Source organism: Chrysemys picta, chromosome 8 (genome assembly GCF_011386835.1).
Source record: "Chrysemys picta bellii isolate R12L10 chromosome 8, ASM1138683v2, whole genome shotgun sequence".
NCBI classification, from domain to species: domain Eukaryota; kingdom Metazoa; phylum Chordata; order Testudines; family Emydidae; genus Chrysemys; species Chrysemys picta.
Genome location: NC_088798.1, coordinates 30,763,692 through 30,783,646, shown reverse-complemented (window position 1 = coordinate 30,783,646; position 19,955 = coordinate 30,763,692). Strand labels below are relative to the sequence as shown.

At 45.9% G+C, this 19,955-nt stretch overlaps 1 protein-coding gene across 3 annotated transcripts in view; it reads right to left on the bottom strand.

Moving 5' to 3' along the window:
• Window positions 1-2,364: 2,364 nt before the first annotated feature.
• Window positions 2,365-19,955, bottom strand: part of HS2ST1 (heparan sulfate 2-O-sulfotransferase 1) — a 169,865-nt gene continuing 152,274 nt past the window's right edge. For all 3 annotated transcript variants that reach the window (XM_005298096.3, XM_005298095.4, XM_042840532.2), the window contains 2 exons: window positions 19,334-19,491; window positions 2,365-6,672 (listed from right to left, as the gene is read on the bottom strand). In XM_005298096.3, the coding sequence (XP_005298153.1) occupies window positions 6,446-6,672; window positions 19,334-19,491 (385 nt within the window). In that variant the 3' untranslated portion in view covers window positions 2,365-6,445. The remainder of the gene's footprint in view (window positions 6,673-19,333; window positions 19,492-19,955) is intronic.

Here is a 19,955-nt window from a genome sequence, read left to right as displayed (position 1 = left end):
TTAAATTTTATTTTATTCTAAATAAAGGAGGCAAAAGGCTAATACTTTGTGCCAACAGACTCAACCAATGTTTATCAAGATACATTTATGGTTTTTAAGGCTGGGAAGGACAAGTATGATCATCTTCTCTGACTCTTTTGCATAACACAGGCCATGGAATTTCACTTAATTCCTGTATCAGGCTCAAAACTTCTAGTTAAGCTAGAGCATAGAAACTTCTGTATCAAATTTGCAACATCTGAGACTTCCTGGACTTCAAAAAATAAACAATGAATTCTGTTTTGTTCCCAACATAGGAAAGTGGTTTTCCTTTATTATTTAAAATTGATATCAGCATTAGAAATAAGAACCACGATCAAGAAACATAATTTTAACTCAGAGGACAAATTCATATCAAATTGCAGGATGTTGCAATACATATAAAGGGTGTTTGAGCCATCTACGGTCAAATACATGCAAATCAAGTATTTCTTAAATATCAACGAAATGTGATCCACACAAACTACAGCCACAATTCCCAAGCCTAATAGTACTATTTTAAGATATATATTACTCTATTTGGCTTGAAACTTTCATTATAGTTACTGAGACGTGTGGGTCATTCCTCATGCAGCCATATTTATATTTATTCTTATTATAAAAAGTTAATGCTTGAGTGTGCAGCAAGCCCAAGAGTGTAGTATCCAGAATAAATCTTGTAAGTGTCTAGAAAATGGACAGAGTCTATTTACCACAGTATTTTTCATTTGTATGGGTGATACAGTGGGTCATTATGACAAGGTGAAAGGTCTTTAAGCCTTCATTTTTAAGCCACAGGTGTTCTTTGTAGAGATTTTTTTTAATAAAGAATATTATTGGTCCTTTAAATTAGCTCTTATTGCAAGTTACCACATCTGTGCTATGTGGTAATGAAGCAGGGAGAGAGGTCATAGCGGGGGACTTGTACTTGAAGAAAACATCTGGACATTGCTTTGAGATTCACTAGCAGCTTATATTTTATTAAGCAATAAGGAAATTTATACTAAATTCAACTGTAAGATTTAGACAGGTTAACAGGTTAATAAAAGTAAAATGAAAAAGAAGTGGAAAAATTTAGCACGGTCTTCCCAATTAATTCCAATTCAAGAGATTAAATTATCAATAAAATGGCAGCATTCATTTTATAAGATTCCTTGGGTAATTAATATGTTGATATATTATTGTGATATTTTCTCTTTTACAGTAGAGCTAACATTAATTACCAATATACTATGTAGTGAGCTATATGCCTCTTTCTGGGCAATAGTTATTTCTGTTACTACATCATTCAGTTCTGGAAAAGATGCCTTTAGAGGATGAACTTGTATCCTTTTACAGGCCACAGTCTCTGTCTCTCTCTCAACTTCCCATTGGTTGATAAAAGGCAAAAGATATACAAGTCTATATGCAACAACTGCACCTGCGAGGATAACAAAGATCAGTTTTAAGGCTGGATTTTGTCTATCTATCTAGAGAGATATACATAGAGAGAGAAGAATTCGGGAAAAAGTCTACTCATCAATGCAAGAGACATTTAACCTTCAATGGACTCCTCAGCGGGAAGTAGCACTAAACTTAAAGGGCTGAAACTCTGTGTGACAGTTGGTTCTCAACTAGTAATGCTCTGGCTAAATATTTAAGAACTATCCTATTAAATAATCAAAGCTAACACATTAGCTGGGTCAGTTGACGTCTGACTATTCAGCTACTTGAGACAGCTGCTTCATGGAGCAGAAGGGCTAGAAATGTTTATAATACACATTTAGCAAGTCCTACATTGAGAGTACCACTGGATAGTGCGCTCATGAGACATCTTCTCATTTGAAGATATTTACATTTGCAGCTGCCAATACCACATTTTTATTGTATATACCACACTCATCCACATAGTATCTGAGCACCTTCCGGTAAAGCATTAAGCAATGTGATCACCATCTCTCACATATATGTTCTCTCATGCTCTCCTCATGGTAAGAGGCATGTGCATTTTCAGTCCATTGCTTAAATGTCAACCTATTTCATTCTTACAAATCTTAATTTTTTTATTACACAGAGCTTCTTTCCACTGACACGTCCATTATAACATACAGCCTATATGCAATTTATTAATTTCCAATCAGAGATTCCAATGCAAGTGATACAGGGCTATACATTTCAGTTTACTCACAGCAATTTTAATAAAATAATCCCACAAACAAGTTATAAAAACTATTATAGATCAACCACAATGGAAACTGCTCCAGCAACAATGGCTGCAAGTGAAGTTCATTATAATGTATATTGATGCCTGCTAAAAAAATATCATTGCGAACGGTACATGAAAAATATTAAGACAGGACACAGGACTTTTTTTCCCCTTCCCACTGGGTGTTTTATTTTATAGCATTTGCATCAGTAATCAACACTTCAACAACAGAAGCTGGCATGATAGTGAGGAAAATTGAGTAATTCTCTCTCAAACAAATGTGACAAAATGGTTTCACATCGGGATAATATTGCACAAATGAATCAATATATGGAGAGAGAGGAAAAAGAGCAGGAGTGAGCATCTTCAACATGGATTGTGAGGAAAAAAGGCACTATTTAGCTGTGTGTGTGTAGTTAAAAAGTAAAAGTCATGAGGCACAATCCATGTTTCTCAAAGTTACATTCAGTACTGCTTTAGAGATGCTCACAACCCTAACTCTCTTAATACAGAAGCTACAGAAAATTTATGATTTAGTATTAGACAGTACAAGTGTCTAAACACATTTATAATTACCATATGTGCTATCAAAGTCTTCACAAAGAGGGCTCAATTTATAAATAGCATTGCAAGAGTTACATAGCTGCATGGGCTTAAAGTACAGAATATATCCCGACAACTAATCACCCATTACAATTTCTGCAAGTCTGATCTCCAGTAGTCATAAAATAAGCTCCACTTTTAAAGAGCTAAACTGGCAGTGCACTTTGAAACAGGTTTTTCATCTGGCTGCCTAAGCAGCATAGTTTAGACAGCATCACAAACATTTCTTTTTATACATACCTTTTCAATACCAGTGAAATTGATGCAAAAACATAATAGCAATTGGACCTCCCTTGACATAAACAGCACTAATGTAAAGTTATAGTAGGCAAATGTGTACTATTGGAACGCAGAAGCAGCTAAACATCTTAAGAAATGTGAAATATCTAGAAAAAGCATTCCAAACTCCCAGACAGACTGCTTCCCCTTTGCTACATTCTAAAAGTATAAACTGTGATTCCTGTTTTAAATCATCTAAGAGGAATTCATGATGTGTATAATAAACAGAATATTTGAACATAAATCCATGCACTGTACATAGCATTGATTTTGGGGCTTCCATTTCCTAAAATATTTTAAATATTGTGCATGAACACAAAGGGTGAAATCCTGGCAACATTAAAGTCAATGGCAGAGCTCCCACTGACTTTAAAGGGCCAGAATTTCACCCCAAATTGCTCCCATAAAGCAAATCTCTTCCTGCTACCTCTGCATACAGCCTCCATTGACTTCAAGGGGGATGTGCATGCAAAAGGCTGCACAATCAAGTCCAATGATCACACCATCTGCAAGTCACTAAATTTCACTGGACTCATTAGGAGAAAATTACTGAGACAAATTCTCACTTATATACTGTAAATTACTTTTAATAACCAGTGATTTGGAGAATTACAGAATACAAGAATAGAGTAGCTTATTAAAAATGTGTAGAGTTGATTATCCCTGTAAGAAGCAGAAGTTTGACTGTTTGAGGTCAAAGGATTTTAAAATACTCCCTGAATGAATTATTTCATATGATATAAAAGTAGCCACAATTTTGATTCCTCCTCCACCCCAACATGTAATATTAATTAATATTTTTAAATTAGTACGTTTCTAAAGACATGCATATTTCTGTATCACGACTCTCAATTTTATCAATTCACAGCAAGTAGAGGACAGGAGTTGTATTATGTGAGGAAATAAAAGATTTTTTCCATGATGTGAACTATGAAAAATAAATGTCTCCTTTAAAATGGAGACATTTAATATATTTTTAAGATGACTATTGGCAGAAGAGGAGCAGAAGTTCAAAAACTATATTTATATGATTATATCCTGGCAAAACTTCCACTGATTTCAGCAGGGCCAGGATTTCACCCATAGTTTTCTTCTCAAACTACGGCATTTGTTTGCATGTTTAAATGCCTTATTTCGTTAGCTAGTTGGGTACCGTGTTTTCACTTTGCATCTGTTCAGAGATATTCTGAAAATTTTACAAAAGGATCGAGAAAATAAGGTGTTTTAAGCAAATAAATCCAAATTATATGGGGGACAAAATGTGATCTGCCCTAAAAATATTCATTTTTTTAAATGATAAATATCCACTGTATTTCCAAAATTTACCAGTCTAACAGAAAATTTCAGAACTGCAATAGCCACTCTATGATGACTCTCCAGTACTTCTTGTCCAGCTAGACAACCAGCTAGTAGAAGAAACATAAATCAAGTAGCAAATCCTGTTCCCCAGTGATGTGTTGGCATTATTAATGAAGCTGATACACAGGAAAGGAATCAAGCAAAATCCTGTTTGGTACATGCTACATAAATCAGTAATCAGAAAGAAAGATCCATCAGTACCTAATTGAGGCGAACAGCTATTTGAGAAAAGTTTTTTTTTTTTAAATCTCAAAAGAGGAAGGTCCAAAGGATAGTAAAGCAAATTTAAAATGAGTACTGGATAGTGGATCAATTAATCTTTCAATAATTGGATCATTGTGTTTTTGGCAGCAAACATCCAATGTACACATGATTTTCAACTCTCAATCATTTTCATATTACAAAAAACAAATGCATTAAAGAAATTCCATCTTAATAACTTTACACTACTGCTTTAAGCACCATCCTTAGAGATTCAGATACATGTCACATTATCTCCTTCCCCCCACCCCAGTCAAACCCAGGGAAACTAATTTTTATAAACTGAAGGTGAAAAAAGGGGTAATTACCGTTATTTTTAAAAAAGTTACATGTAGGTATTCACTGCAGTTTGTTAAAACACAGTGTCCCCAGTACCCAAACATCTGTTCACTAATCTCAACTACACTTAATCTACCAGGTGTTTCAAGCTGCTAATAATGGCAAATCATACAAGTTTACAATAGTGATGTAAGGCAGTTACATAAACACATTTATGTCAAGTTCACCGTGTCTCAACCACACATTTGATTTTCTTTTTTCTCTTTCAAATGTTATAAAAAGATACAGACTAATTTTAGGTAAAGAGAACTTCTGGACAATGTGCTGTGTTAGTAGTAAAGTTGTAGAAGTCATTGAAGTGCATTTCAGTGATGTCCAACAGTTAACTAAAATAGGAAGCAGAACAGCAGATGAGATGGTTTTTACTTCACATGTAACAAAACTGGTGCAAAAACCACTTTCAGCTAATTACTTGTAACCTTTTGGTCCAAATACATAAAATATGCAGTATTTACAGCATTTTACTCCTTTTGTAAATGCAATGCTTTAAAACACATTATAAAGCACCTTAGTAAAAATATTCTACAGGTAAAAGTATAGAAGAAGTAGGAAAACCCAAACCATACCACAGCTCACTAATGGAGTCATAATATGGATTCACCAATATCTCAGTTTACAGTCATTACGAAGAATCCATGGAGCAACTTGATACTGAATTTACTAGGGTTTTTTTATATTGATGTATAAGCATTAACTAGAACTGCAGGCAATGCCAACTTCTTTGCAGAATTTTCCCAACTTCAGTTGGCAGTTGGGGTGAGGGAGGAAAAGGAAATACTGCCTTGATTCTCTTTTTACAATATTAATATGGAAATTATTTTTTAAAAACACTAATGATTAGTTATAACTTTTCTTTTTAATAAAACCACATTTATATATGGGCAAATCCAGCAGCAGCATTTCTTAGCAGAACACGATTGACCATTCCAATGAATATCATGTAACGTGACTCACAAAAACAAAGCACAGATGTCAACCAGTTATTAACACTATTCATAATTGTATACAACCAAAATCTCCATGTAGAAGCTGGGAAAACAGTTGATTTCTTGTTTACAGAAGTTTAAATGAAAATAAATTGCTCTGAGAATCAACAGCATAAACAGAAGCATTTTTTGTTTATATTTTCAACCAAAACCTCTGTGCAGTTAATATCTGTAAAGGAAAATGTAGGTTTCTTCAGGGAAAGGGTAGTAACTCCCACTGAAACTATTAGTTAGATAAAAGAACTGAAGCTTAAGTCAAATATCCAACACCTTTGGTGTGATCCACAGCCCACTTTCCTCAGCTCTAGAGAGAAATACCTCAGAGGTCTACCAGCAAAGTATTTTCCAGGGCTGAGAACTAAGATGACAAAGTGACCAAAGGTTTAGTCCATTAATCTAACAGTATACCTTGTTCTTAGTTCGACTTAGGGTAAATCTTTTCATAGAAAAAGTTTTGCGTCAGAATATACAATTCTCCATCTTTTTCCCGAACTGCATGTGCTCTGACAAACTGAAATTGCTCCAGTGCAAATTCATAGAACTCATTCTCCATTTTCCAAATTTCCGACTGCTGCAGCTTGGCAATGGTTTCTTTTGTTGGGAGCTTTTTCTCTGTTGTTTTCCTAAGATGAGACTTTTTTCCTAAATGGAAAATGAAAGCAGTTATAACTCCACTTGCACTTACAAGTTTAAATAATTCCAGAATTGTACCGTACAGGCTGCAGTTGTTTTATTTGCACAGTTTCTTCAATCAACATTTTGATAAACTGTATCAAAATTGATAGAACTTAATCCCAAAATTATTAATATAACCATGTGGGACCGGTAAATTGAAACCTCTGCCACTAAGCATTAATGCATTTTGCATTAGTGTTTTCTCAGAGAACCTGCTCCTCAATCCATGCAAAGGACTCAGTTAATAAAGCCCCAAACAGGAAATAATCACTTAGTGAACTGTGTTACCCCACATAATGGACCTGTAAGATCTTTATTTCAAACTTGATTAATATCTACTTGGAAATTACTATGGATACTAAATACTAAGAAATTAAGAAAATTCAAAGCCAGAAGCATCTACTACCAGGAAAGCTGGTTCAGAGAACACACTATGTTTAAGGTGCAACTTTACTAATTTTAACACTATCACTCTTCATAAGAGCGATAGTTGAAAAATTAAAAAAACTGCATATAAAATGTTAATTTTGCATATTTAGTGGCTTCTAAACAATAATTTTGTCCCTCTTCCTGTTCAGAGGCAGAAGTCCTGCCCAGAGTCCTACATCATCACATGCAGCAAGGCCAACAGCAGCTACCTAGAGAGGGTTCCGCTATTTCCAACGGCAGCAGTCTATGATGACCAAAGGAGAGGAGAAACATGCATCTGTATGTCCATAGCCCAAACAATCTGATGCAGAATGGGGACAAAAAGCCCTTGCAAAGGTAAAACATCAGGGCAAATAGGTAGGAGCATGCTAAAAACAAACCAAAACCCAGCAGCTAGAGGTCCAATTTGAAATAGACTTTGGGAGGCTGTAAGTCTCATGGGGTATGCCTACACTGCGCTTTACAACCTAGAGCAGCAAGTCTCAGCTGTGGAAATACTTGGGTCAGGATGGAGCTCAGGCTCTGAAGCCTTGGGAAAAGGGTGGGCTTCAAAGACCGAGCTCCAGCCGAAGCATCTATCCAGCTGTTTTTAGCACGCAAGCACAAGCCCGGGTCTGTAGATCTGGGCTCTGAGACTTGCTGCCACAGGTTTTAAAACACAGTGTAGACATACCCATCGTGACTTTATGGGCCTCCAAATGTACAGGTACCGTCAGACACAGGTAAAATGGGCATTCTCTATGCCTGCCAGAAGGGGATTTAGATTTAGTATAATCCAATGTCATGCTCTTTGGAGATGTGAATGTTTCTTCATCTTGGTTTGGAAAGTGCTCGCCACTTGGGTGCTACAACAGTAGAAGTAATAAAAATGGTTACTAACCTTTCCGTAACTGTTGTTCTTCGAGATGTGTTGCTTATGTCCATTCCACATTAGGTGTGCGTGCACCATTGCCAGAGAGTTTTCTCTTAGTGGTATCCGTCGGGTCGGCTCTTACACCCTTTGGTGCCGCACACTTCTGCACCAGTATAAGGGGCGTCATCGGCCCCGCACCCTCTCAGTTCCTTCTTGCCGCCTAACTCCGACAGACGGGAAGGAGGGTGGGTTGTGGAATGTACATGAGCAACATCTCAAAGAACAGTAGTTATGGAAAGGTTAGTAACCATTTTTCTTCTTTGAGTGCTTGCTCATGTCCATTCCACATTAGGTGACTCACAAGCAGTACCCAAGGAGGCAGGCTTGGAGTTCATGGGCATGCGGATTGTAACACTGCTTTCCCAAACCTGGAATCACCTCCATCCTGCTGGGTGATGGCATAGTAGGAGGAGAAGGCATGCACTTGAATCAGGACCTGGGCCAGAAATGCCACCGATGAGCCCTGAGCTTTTGTTGAATGAGTAGTCAAGATAGCAGGAGGTGGAATATCTGCCTACTCGTAGCACACTTGAATACAGGGGATTATCCAAGATGAAATTCTCTGGGCTGAAACTGACAGGCCTTTCATTCTCTCTGCTACTGCCACAAAGAGTTGTATAGATCTACAGAATGCGTCTGACAAAGTGGGTATTCACCTATGAAAGCTTATGCTCCAATACGTCTGTTAGTTTATAAGGTGCCACAGGACTCTGTCGCTTTTTACAGATCCAGACTAACAGGGCTACCCCTCTGATACTTGACAGAATGGTTTACTCCTCTGAATGTAAAAGGCTAGGGAACATCTGACATGCAATGAGTGAAGCTGCCATTCTTCTGAATTCCTGTGTGGTTTCAGGTAGAAAACTGGCAGGAAAATGGCCTGGTTACTATAGAACTGCAAAACCGTCTTCGGCAGGAATGCTGGGGGGGGGGGGGGGGGGGGCGCAGTTGAACTTTGTCCTTGATGAACATAGTGTATAGTGGTTCTGATGCAAGGGCCCTGACTTCTGAGATTCTTCTGGCTAAGGTATTCACTATCATGAAGGCAGCCTTCCAGGAGAGAAACAGCAGAGGGCATGATGCTAGCGGCTCAAAGGGAGGCCTATGAGTCTTGACAGGACCAGGTTTAAATCCCACAGGGAAATCGGCTCACAAATCTGAGGGTAAAGTCTATCTAACCCTTTAAGAAAGCAGATGGACATATTGTGCAAGAAAACTGACCTACAGTTCACTGGCAGCTGGAAGGCTGAGATTGCCGCTAGGTGTACCATGATAGATGCAACAGCCAGACTTTGCTGTTTTAGGGGGAGCAGGTATTCCACTATAGATTTAAAGGAAGACCGAGTGAGTTGGAGATAGACCTCGTTAGGAAGACAATATTGAAAAATGCTTCCACTTGGCCACATAGGTAGCCCTAGTAGATGGCTTCCTACTACCTAGCAAGACCTAGCGGACTTGTTCTGAACAGGCTTGTTCCTCCAGGCGCAACCATGGAGTTTCCACAAGATCAGGTGAAGGGCTCTGAGGTTCGGGTGGAGTAAACAGCCCTGGATCTTGTGAGATTAGGTGCATTACTGACAAGTCTAGCAGCATGCTGAACCAGTGTTGGCATGGCGATACCAGGGCTATTAAAATAATGCTCGCCTTGTCCTGCTTGATTTTCAGAAGGACCTTGTATACAAGAGGAACTGAAGGACATTCATAAAATAGGAGATTGGTCCATAGAAGCAGGAAGGCCTCTGAAAGGGACCTCGGGCTATGACCATGAAGTGAGCAAAACTAATGGTATTTCTTGTTCTGCCTGGTTGCAAACAAATCTATCTGGGGCGATCCCCATCTTTGGAAGATGAACCTAGTGGCCTGGTGAGAGGAGAAAGATCAGCTGAGGTGATCTGCCAGGGCGTTCTGAGCTCCCAGAAGATGGATAGCCTCAAAGTGAATGGAGTGCTTCATGCAGAAGTCTCATAGATGGACGGCCTCCTGACACAGGACAGAGGAACATGCTCCTCCCTGCTTGTTGATGTAGAACGTGACTGTGTTGTCTGTAAGTACTCACACTACTTTGCCTGTGATTTGGGGAAGAAACACTTGGTAAGCTAAGCGGACCGCTCTGAGCTCTCTGACTTTTATGTGTAGGGAGAGCTCTTTGTGGGTCCACCAACCCTGTGGTCTTAGGAGGTCGAAATGGGCTCCCAACCTAGATCGGAAGCATCTGAAATTAAGGACACTGATAGCTGGGGGATGACAAAGGGAATGCCCACTATAGCTGGTTGGGGGTCCTTCCACCAGTTGAGAGAGGCAAGGACCGGAGCTGGAACTGTAAGCATAAGAAGCTGAGAAGCAGTCAAGTTGCTGAGCCCTGAAATGCTTCCCTGAGGGAGGCGGAGCATAGAGGCCCAGGGACCTGAGGATAGCCCTGGAGTCGTTCAGGCCATGAAGCTTTGTGTCCGTTTGCTCTGAAAACAATGAGGTACCCTCAAATGGGAGGTCTTGGATTGACTGTTGGACCTTTTATGGTAGCCCGAAGGATTGCAGCCAAACATTAGCCTCAAGACCACTGTGGAAGCCATCGTTCTGGCTACTGCAACAGCTGCGTCCAGGGTTGCCTGGAGTGAGGCTCTGACTATGTTCTTTTCCTCTTCTAAGAAGGCAGAAAACTCTTGCATGGAGCCCTGAGGCAGCGAGTCCTTAAATTTTGTCAAAGAATCCCACATATTATAATCGTACCTCTCCAGCAGGGCTTGCTGGTTCAGGATACGCAGTTGAATAATTTTTTCTGCCAAACAGATCTAGTTTCTTTAAGCCTTTCTGTTTGGGGGTAGTGCTTGTCTGGCCCTCTCATTGGCTGCTGTTACGACTAGGGAATCAGGAGGAGGATGAGAATATAAGTACTGGTACCAATTGGATGGCACATAGTATTTCTTCTCTGCCCTCTTCAAAGTGGGAGGAAGAGAAGATGGGGGCTGCCACAGGGCTCTGATCAGACCATAACAACCTTGTTGATGGGAGGGCCACCTCAGATGGTGATGCAGTGAGCTGCTCGGTCAAGGTGGTCTCGTGTGGGGAGGAAGAGGCCTGTACTGGAGGGGGAGCTTCCTCCTCTTCTTCTGCCCTGATTACACATATTGGACACACATCTTGTGTGTTGGTACTGGACTTGGTACTAGAGTCGGGGTCCGATGCTGAATGGAGCCATGCAGGAGCCCACCTCTTGGACGCCACTGAATAGGACTGGTGGGATGTAGGATGGATAACGGCAACAGCTCTTGGGATGGGTGTAGGGCTCCACCTCAGACTGAAGAAACGTCCTCCTGAGGTGACCACAGGGGACCAGTACCCCTTATTTCCGCCAGTTGGTACTGAGGGTCCAGGGACCGGTGCTGGACCAGGAAAGACCTCACAGATGAAACATGGCCTGGCTTGCCTTCGGAAGATACCTGGTACCAGGAAAGAGCTTGGGGACCCTTGCTCTTTTCTGCTCATGCTCATCAGAGCCGGAGGTTGTGGCACTGGAGTCGGCGGTACTGGGATAGAGAGATCCCTGGTTGCTGCAAAGGCCTCTGGGGTAGAAGGCACTGTGATGACTTCCTGACATCTGCGGGGGGTTGGGGGGAGGGAGGGAAAGGTGGTCTTGCACCGAAATCAATGGCCCTCAAGGCGGAGACAACAGTGCTGCCATTGGACCGGGCTGGAGAAGTGGCCCGGCGTGGAGCACACTCCACTGCCTTCCCCGTTTGCCTTACCTCAGCACTGGGAAGCATCTTCTCTCAGATCACTGCTTCTTATGTTTTTCCCTCAGTACCAGAGATGGAAAACAGTGCCAAGAAGCGCGTGGTGCCGGAGAGGTGCTTCACAGCAAAGCTGAAGTGCTCGCTGCAGAATCTTAGCTGCTTGGCTCTGACGCCGATCTAAGAGTGGCTTCCGTTAGGATAGCCCTCAGCGTTGCCTCTCTGTCTTTCTTCATATGAGGCTTAAAGTCCCAACAGATCTGACAGCGCTCTCGTACATGAAGCTCTCCCAGAGGCTTTGGACAACTGGAGTGTAGGTCGCTCACCGGTATAGGCTTGCTACAGGAGGCACAAGGTTCGAAGCCTAGGGCCCGGTACAAGCCCAGCTCCAGGGGCAAAGGGAGCCCCTCTACACTAAAGAAGAGGGACTAATGACCTACACTTGTATTATTTACACTATTTACACTACTACTAACTGAAGACTAATAAACTAAGCTGAAGAGAAAATACCACTGAATCACCTTGCCAAAGCAAGAGATGTTCCAGCAACTGTCACAGGCGGTAAGAAGGAAAGGACAGTTACCTGTTCCGTAACTGGCGTTCTTCGAGATGTGTTGCTCAGGTGTATTGCACTATAGGTGTGCATGCTCACCACGTGCACTGGTGCCGGAAGTTTTTCCCTTAGCAGTACCCGTACTGGAGGAGCACCGCTGCGACCCCTGGAGTGGCGCTGATATATCGTGCCATAAAGGGGGCTGCGTGCTCCCCCCACCCTCAGTTCCTTCTTGCCAAACAACTCCGACAGGGGAAGGAGGGCGGGATGTGGATTACATCTGAGCAACACATCTCGAAGAACGCCAGTTACAGAACAGGTAACTGTCCTTTTTTCTTCGAGTGATTGCTCATGTGTATTCCACTATTGGTGACTCCAAGCTATACCTGATGGAGGCGGGTAGGAGTTTAAGCGTTAAGTTTTAAGGGTTACCCAGGCGGAGCACTGCCCTACCAAACCCTGTGTAATCCTGTGTTTGGGAGATGATCACATAGTGCTATGAGAAGGTATGCACAGAGGACCACATAGCAGCCCTACATATGTCCTGAATAGGGATGTGAGCCACATAGGCCGCTGATGAGGCCTGGGCTCTCGTCGAATGAGCCTTCACTATAGGAAGCGGGGGAATCCCTGCCAGGTCGTAACAGGTGCGAATACATGAGGTGATCCAGCGGGAGATCCGCTGGGTGGAGACCGGATGCCCCCTCATGCGCTCGGCCGATGCAATAAACAGCTGGGGGGGACTTCCTAAATGGCCTGGTTCTGTCTAGGTAAAAAGCCAGCGCTCTATGCACAGCTAACATGTGCAGGCGTCATTCCTCATTGGAGGAATGGGGCTTAGGACAGAGGACCTGGTGGAAAATATCCTGATCCATGTGAAAAGCCGAGACTACCTTCGGCACGAAGGCGGGGTGAGGGCGGAGCTGAACCTTGTCCTTATGGAAGACTGTATACGGTGGTTCAGAGGTCAGGGCCCTGAGCTCGGAGACCCGGCGGGCAGAGGTGATAGCCACTAAGAACGCCACTTTCCACGATAAGTGGGAGCACAAACATGTGGCTAAGGGCTCGAAAGGAGGCACTAGGTTCAGGTCCCAGAGTGGGACCGGGGGTCTGGCGTAAGGGAATGCCCGATCTAACCCTTTTAGAAACCCGGACATCATGTGATGTGAAAACACCGAAAGGCCCTGCACCGGGGGGTGGAAGGCCGAAAGGCCGCCAGGTGCACCCTGATCGAGGAGGGCGCCAGCTCTTGGGTCCTAAGGGACAGGAGGTAATCGAGGACCAGCTGGATAGATGCGGTAGAGGGCAAGGAACCTCTATCTCTCGCCCACATAGAGAACCGATACCATTTGGCCAGATAGGTTCGACGTGTGGTGGGTTTCCTACTTGCCAGCAGGATCTGTCTCACGTCCTCAGAACATCTCCCTTCCTCCTCATTCAACCATGGAGCAGCCACGCTGTCAAGTGGAGGGGAGCCAGGTTGGGGTGGAGGAGACGACCTTCCTCTTGGGAGAGGAGGTCTGGGCGGAGCGGCAGCCTGCAAGGGGGGGCCGCTAAGAGTTGCAGTAGGGTCCCGTACCAATGTTGACGGGCCCAGTCCGGGGCTATGAGGATAACCCGCGCCCCGTCTGACTTCACCTTCTGTAGGACCCTGTCTATCGGGGGGAAGGACGGGAAGGCGTACAACAGGGGCCCCGACCATGGGAACAGGAACGCATCTGATATCGCACCATCGCCCTCTCCTGCCCTGGAGCAGAATCGGGGACACAGGCGAACCGGTCTACTTAGGGAGTACCCCACTGTAGGAAGATCCACCTGGCCACCTCCCTGTGCAGGGACCACTCGTGCTGCTGGGAGAAAACCCTGCTCAGGTGGTCCGCGAGCGTGTTGCTCTTGCCGGGCAGGTAAAAGGCCCGCAGGAGGATGTCGTGGGCTATACAGAATTCCCACAGGAGCTGGGCTTCCTGGCATAAGGCCCGGGAATGAGTGCCCCCTTGCTTGTTTACATAATACATGGCTGTCATATTGTCCGTGAGGACTCTGACCACCTTCTCCGGTATGTGCTGGCGGAAGGCAACGCATGCCAGGCGCACAGCCCTGAGCTCCCTGAAATTTATGTGCAGGGTCAGTTCCTCGGGTGACCACATACCCTGGGTCTTGAAGCCCCCCACATGGGCTCCCCAGCCCAGGTCCGAGGCATCTGACACTAGATCTAGTGAGGGAGGGGGCTCTCGGAAGGGGATATCCCGAAGCATGTTGCTCGGGAGGGACCACCATTGCAGGCTTGCCACCCCCGTTGGCGGCACCGTGAGGACCTTGTCCAGGTCATCCCTGGCTTGGGAGTACCGGGAGGCCAGCCAAAGCTGAAGGGGCCTCATTCTGAGCCTGGCATGTCGCACCACAGAGGTGCATGCTTCCATATGGCCTAGGATTTGAAGGCACACCCGTGCCGTAGTTACCGGAAAGGCCGTGACAGAGGCGATGAGAGCTTTGAGCGTCTCGAATCTGTCTCGTGGGAGGGAGGCTGTGGCCACCCGGGAATCTAACAGCGCTCCTATGAAGTTTATTCGCTGAACCGGGACTAATGTGGATTTCACCTCGTTTACCACTAGGCCTAGAGCTGCGCAGGTGTTTAGCAAGAAGTTTATCTGCTCCTGCACCTGAGACCGAGACTTGCCCTTGAGCAGCCAGTCATCGAAGTAGGGGAAGATCTGCAGCCCTTTCCTCCTGAGGTGGGCCACCACCCCCACCATACACTTTGCAAAGACCCTGGGGGCAGTTGACAGGCCAAAGGGAAGGCCCGTAAACTGGTAGTGGTCCTGACCCACCAGGAAACGGAGGAAGCGCCTGTGACCCTCGAAAATGTGGATGTGAAAGTACGCATCCTGGAGGTCCAGAGCCATAAACCAATCCCCCGGGTCTAGGGATGGGATAATAGAGGCCAGGGACACCATGTGGAATTTGCAACGAACCAGGAACTGGTTGAGATTCCGCAGATCGAGGATGGGCCGAAGCCCGCCCTTCGCCTTCGGGATGAGGAAATACCTGGAGTAAAATCCCTTGCCCTGGAATTCCCAGAGTACCCTTTCCACAGCTCCCAGGGAGAGGAGGCACTCTACCTCCAGGCTGAGGAGGAGGGCATGCTCCGGGTCCCTGGCCAGCTCCCGGGACGATGGATGGTGGGGAGGGGGCGAAACGAACTGCAACCTGTACCCTTGGGAGTTGGTGCTGAGGACCCATCGGTCCAACGTTATACGGTACCATTGCAGTCGAAAGGCCGATAAACGATTGGTAAAACTCAACTTTATTAACTAGGGAAGCGGAGGTGTACACTGGCAACAGGCCTGGTGACCCCCTGCAACGAGTCAAAAACGCCATTTCCTTGGCCTCTTGGCCTTCGAGGGCCCAGGTCGTGGGGCCGAACGGGATTGGTGTTGGGACCAACGCCGCTGCTCTCTCTGCCTCTTAGGCGGGGGCTCGTATCTGCCCCATGCCCGGGGAGCTGAGGGCTGCGGTCTGGGCTTGTCCTTGGCCAGCGGGATATACAGACCAAGTGTCTGTAGAGTGGTGCGGGAGTCCTTCATCCCGGGCAGACGGGTGTCTGTCTGGTCTGCAAATAATGCTTTGCCATCAAATGGCAGGTCCTGCATTATAGACTGGGACTCCACCGACAGCCCCGAGAGGGAAAGCCACGATGCACGCCTCATGGAGATAGCCGTGGCCATCGAACGAGCCGCCGTGTCAGCTGCGTCTGAGGCAGCCTGGAGAACTGCTTTCGCTACTGCTGTACCCTCGTTGAGCAGCGCTTTGAACTCCTTCCTGTCCTGCTCTTCAAGGGAGGGCTCGAATTTTGGCAAAGAGCCCCACAAGTTGAAGTCAAAGTGACTCAGGAGGGTTTGGTGGTTCGCCACCCTGAGTTGGAAACTGGCTGAGGAATAAACCTTTTTGCCAAACGTGTCCAGTCTCCTGGCCTCCTTATCCTTTGGGGTCTGTGCGGGCTGCCCGTGCCGCTCACGGTGGTTGACCGACTCCACCACCAAAGAGTTCGGAGTGGGGTGGGTTTAAAGATACTTGTGCCCTTTTGTTGGCATGAAGTATTTATGCTCCGCCTTCTTAGAGATAGGCGGCAGGGAGGCCGGGGTTTGCCATAGGCCCGTGGAGATGTTTGCCACCCCCTGGTGAAGTGGCAGTGCCACGCAGCCCGGTGCCGAAGAGGAAAGGACATTGAAAAGATTGTCCAATGGTTCCTCAATCTCCTCCGCCTGCAGGTGTAGAATGGCGGCTACAAGCCGTAGGAGCTCCTGGTGCGCCTTGAAATCCTCTTGAGATGGAGGAGGCGGTGCCGCTATGGACTCATCCAGTGCCTGCAGGGCGACTGGGATGGACCTGAGAGCATCGGGCGGTGCCGGTATGCCACTGTCCACATCAGGGTCTGATTGCAGTGCCGTTGGCGCCGAGATGGGGACCCAGAGTAGGCTTGGGATGCGCCAGCCATGGAACGAGGCCTCGGCGGTGCAGGCGCCTGGGGCCACGGTGCCCACTGACACCACTGTCCTTGCCATGGTGCCCCCTGCCACTGCCCCGCCTGGGGTCCCACCAGGGTTATTTGTTCCTGGGGAACGGTGTGGCCCGGGGAGGGGCGGCTGGGAGCCGAAGCGGCCGAGGATCGCACGGTGCCGTGGGAGCGGCTTGACCGGGGCTGTCCACGCCGGCTCCTGCCACAGGATTTTGACCTCGACGATGAATAGGTGTAGACGTTGGAGGGCATATCCCTGGACTCCCTTCGGTGGCTCCGGGCGCGGCATCGCGGTGCCGGTGAGTGCCAGGATGCATTCCGAACGTGGCGATCGTCGCAGTATGATCGGTGGTGCCGTCGGCGTCGAGATCCGCTCTCGCTCGACACTTCCCAAGCCAGCGCCTGCTGCCTCTGCGGGTTGAGGACGACTCAGGCGATTCACTCCCAGGCGACTCCGACAACGGAGTAGAGGTATGTCTGGGGCTAGAGGAGGGCCCGGCAGATCAGAATGAGATCTCCACAACCGACCTAGCCGGTGAGGACTTTGAGCCCAACGGTGGTTTCCCTTGCGACCGGGGCCTCACCTCGGACAGCCCGCTCGGTACTGAGATGGTGGGGATGTCGCGCGCTGCCTGGGCTGCCTCTGGCATGGAGGGGACCCGTATCAGTAGGGAGGTCCACGTGGATGGGGCTGGACTACTCTGCTCTGCACGAGTCGGAGGTCTGGGCCCCGACAGGGATCGTGGGCTGGTCAACTCAGGTCCGGCCTCACCCCCGTCCTTCTCACGGCGTCGCTGGGATTTGCCCTGCTTCTTGGCTGGGGAGCGGTGCGGACTGGTGGATGGGGCTTTGCTCCGCACAGATGATGCGGTACCCGGGGCCTGGTCGGGTCGGCGCACCGGTGCCAATGCCAATTCCATAAGGTGGTCCGGAGACAAATCTCGCGTTCACGTTTAGTCCGGGGCTTAAATGATTTGCAAATTTTGCACTTCTCACTTATGTGAGACTTGCCCAGACAGCGAAGACACTCGGAGTGCGGATCGCTTCTGGGCATGGAATTGCGCGACTTGAGTCGCACGACTTGAAGCCTGGGGCACGGGGCATGCCCCGAGCCAGGCTACTAACTAGAGAAGCTATCTATCGACGAACAAGTACCACTAAAGCTAGAAGCGCTGCAGCCAAGGCTGGAGCACAAAGTTCTGACTACCTTCACTGGCGGCAAGAAGGAACTGAGGGTGGGAGGAGCATGCAGCCCCCTTTATGGAGCGATATACCGGCGCCACTCCAGAGGTTGTAGTGGTGCTCCCCCAGTACGGGTACTGCTAAGGGAAAAACTTCCGGCACCGGTGCACGTGGCGAGCACGCACACCTATAGTGGCATACACATGAGCAATCACTTGAAGAAGAACTGAGAGGATGTGGGGCTGGCAGCACCCCTTATACTGGCACATATGCATGCAGCATCAGAGAGCACAAGAGTCAGCCCGATAGATACCACTGAGGGGAAAATTTCCAGCAACGGTGCATGTGGCATGTGTGCACCTAACGTAGAATGAACAAGAGCCAGCACTCGAAGAAGAAATAATCATATGTTTGCGTAGCAATAATTGTATACATAATACATATATAAACACACAAATCATTCAAATACCACTTCTAGAAGATTATATTTCTGAAAATTACACTGTGGCAAAGGAAGTGTCAATTTGCTTGTTCTGCAGTGACATTCCTTAAATAATGATTTGCTTTCCTGGGACAATACTTCTGGAAATGTCAAGAAATACTTCTTAATATTTTTTGTCTAAAGTCAAAATGATACTTCTGGCTTTAAATATGTCAACATTAAAAAAAAATCACAAACAAAAGCGTAGCCTCAAGGAATCAATCTGAAAGAAAAAAGTGCAAGCTTCCCCTTTTCTTGTTTAGGGCTGGCTCTCCCTCCTCCTTCTACCACCTCCTGCTTTTCTATTGTTTTACGCCTGAGTTTTGCAAGCTGTTCCGTGCAGACAGACCTCCATGTTTGTATAAATGCCCACTGACATACAGGAGTTTTATACAGATTAAAGGATCCTTTAGTGGGGATCCACCTGGCTGCAGAAATCTTCCAGTACAGAGCAGTTTGCAAGATCAAGGCCCTAGCCTGTCAGTTCCTCTTTGGGGCTGGGCCCTTTTCTTAGTAAAGCCTACCATGTTTTACCTGCATGTATAAATAATAGTAAGTTAGTCATATTAGTGCAGAACTGCTGCACAGACCAAATGCTCCACCCTGGTTGTGTGTAATGCACATAAGGGCTAAAGATTCTTGGCTTGCATGGTAAAACTGATAATAGAACTCTTTTGGAATGATTCTGCCTCCTGCATAGTAACATCAATCAATTGAGAAGCAATCCTGGCAGAGACTCAAGACTGCTCATTCAGGTCTGAAGAGGTCATGTGAAAGCATAAATGAAAAAGGGGTGAGGAAGAAATGAAAACAGCTATTCAAATACCTGTCCGGTACAGTTCTGTAGCACCCCTAAAGAATCGGGGCAAAGTTGCCTCCAATAACATAATAAAGTCTTCAAGCTCTTCAGTGACTCCCACTAGGAAGAATTCATTAATCAGGTTGTACTTGGCTTGTTCCAAAGCCCATCTGCTCCCCACATTCCTAAAATGATAAAAAGTAATTACAGCAAGGTCTGAAGTCAGCCAAGAATTCTTGATTCCTAGATGTAGTTTTCTTCACATCATCTTTGCACAGGCAAGAGAGACTCATTTTAAAATCACACCCATCTCTAATTTCCTTTACCTAACTTCCCCTCCCCAATTTCTCTCACCTGTGACTATGTCAACACCAAACCCAAACATCATGGATTATGACTTTACAAGGCTGCTCACAACAGTCTCTTGCTAATACTAACACCTCACCCACTAGGGTTTAGCAATTATATGGTTATTCCTTTAATTAATTCAATTTCTAAAATTTTACTTTTTCTGTGCCTCAAGAATTAAGTGGTCAGAACTACCATTTTTTGCCTACTCAAAAAATGAAGTGTGGGGGGCACATGCCCTCCTTTTTTAATGCTCTGATAAATATCGTCTCATAATTCCTCTGATTTAGCAAGTCTTGGT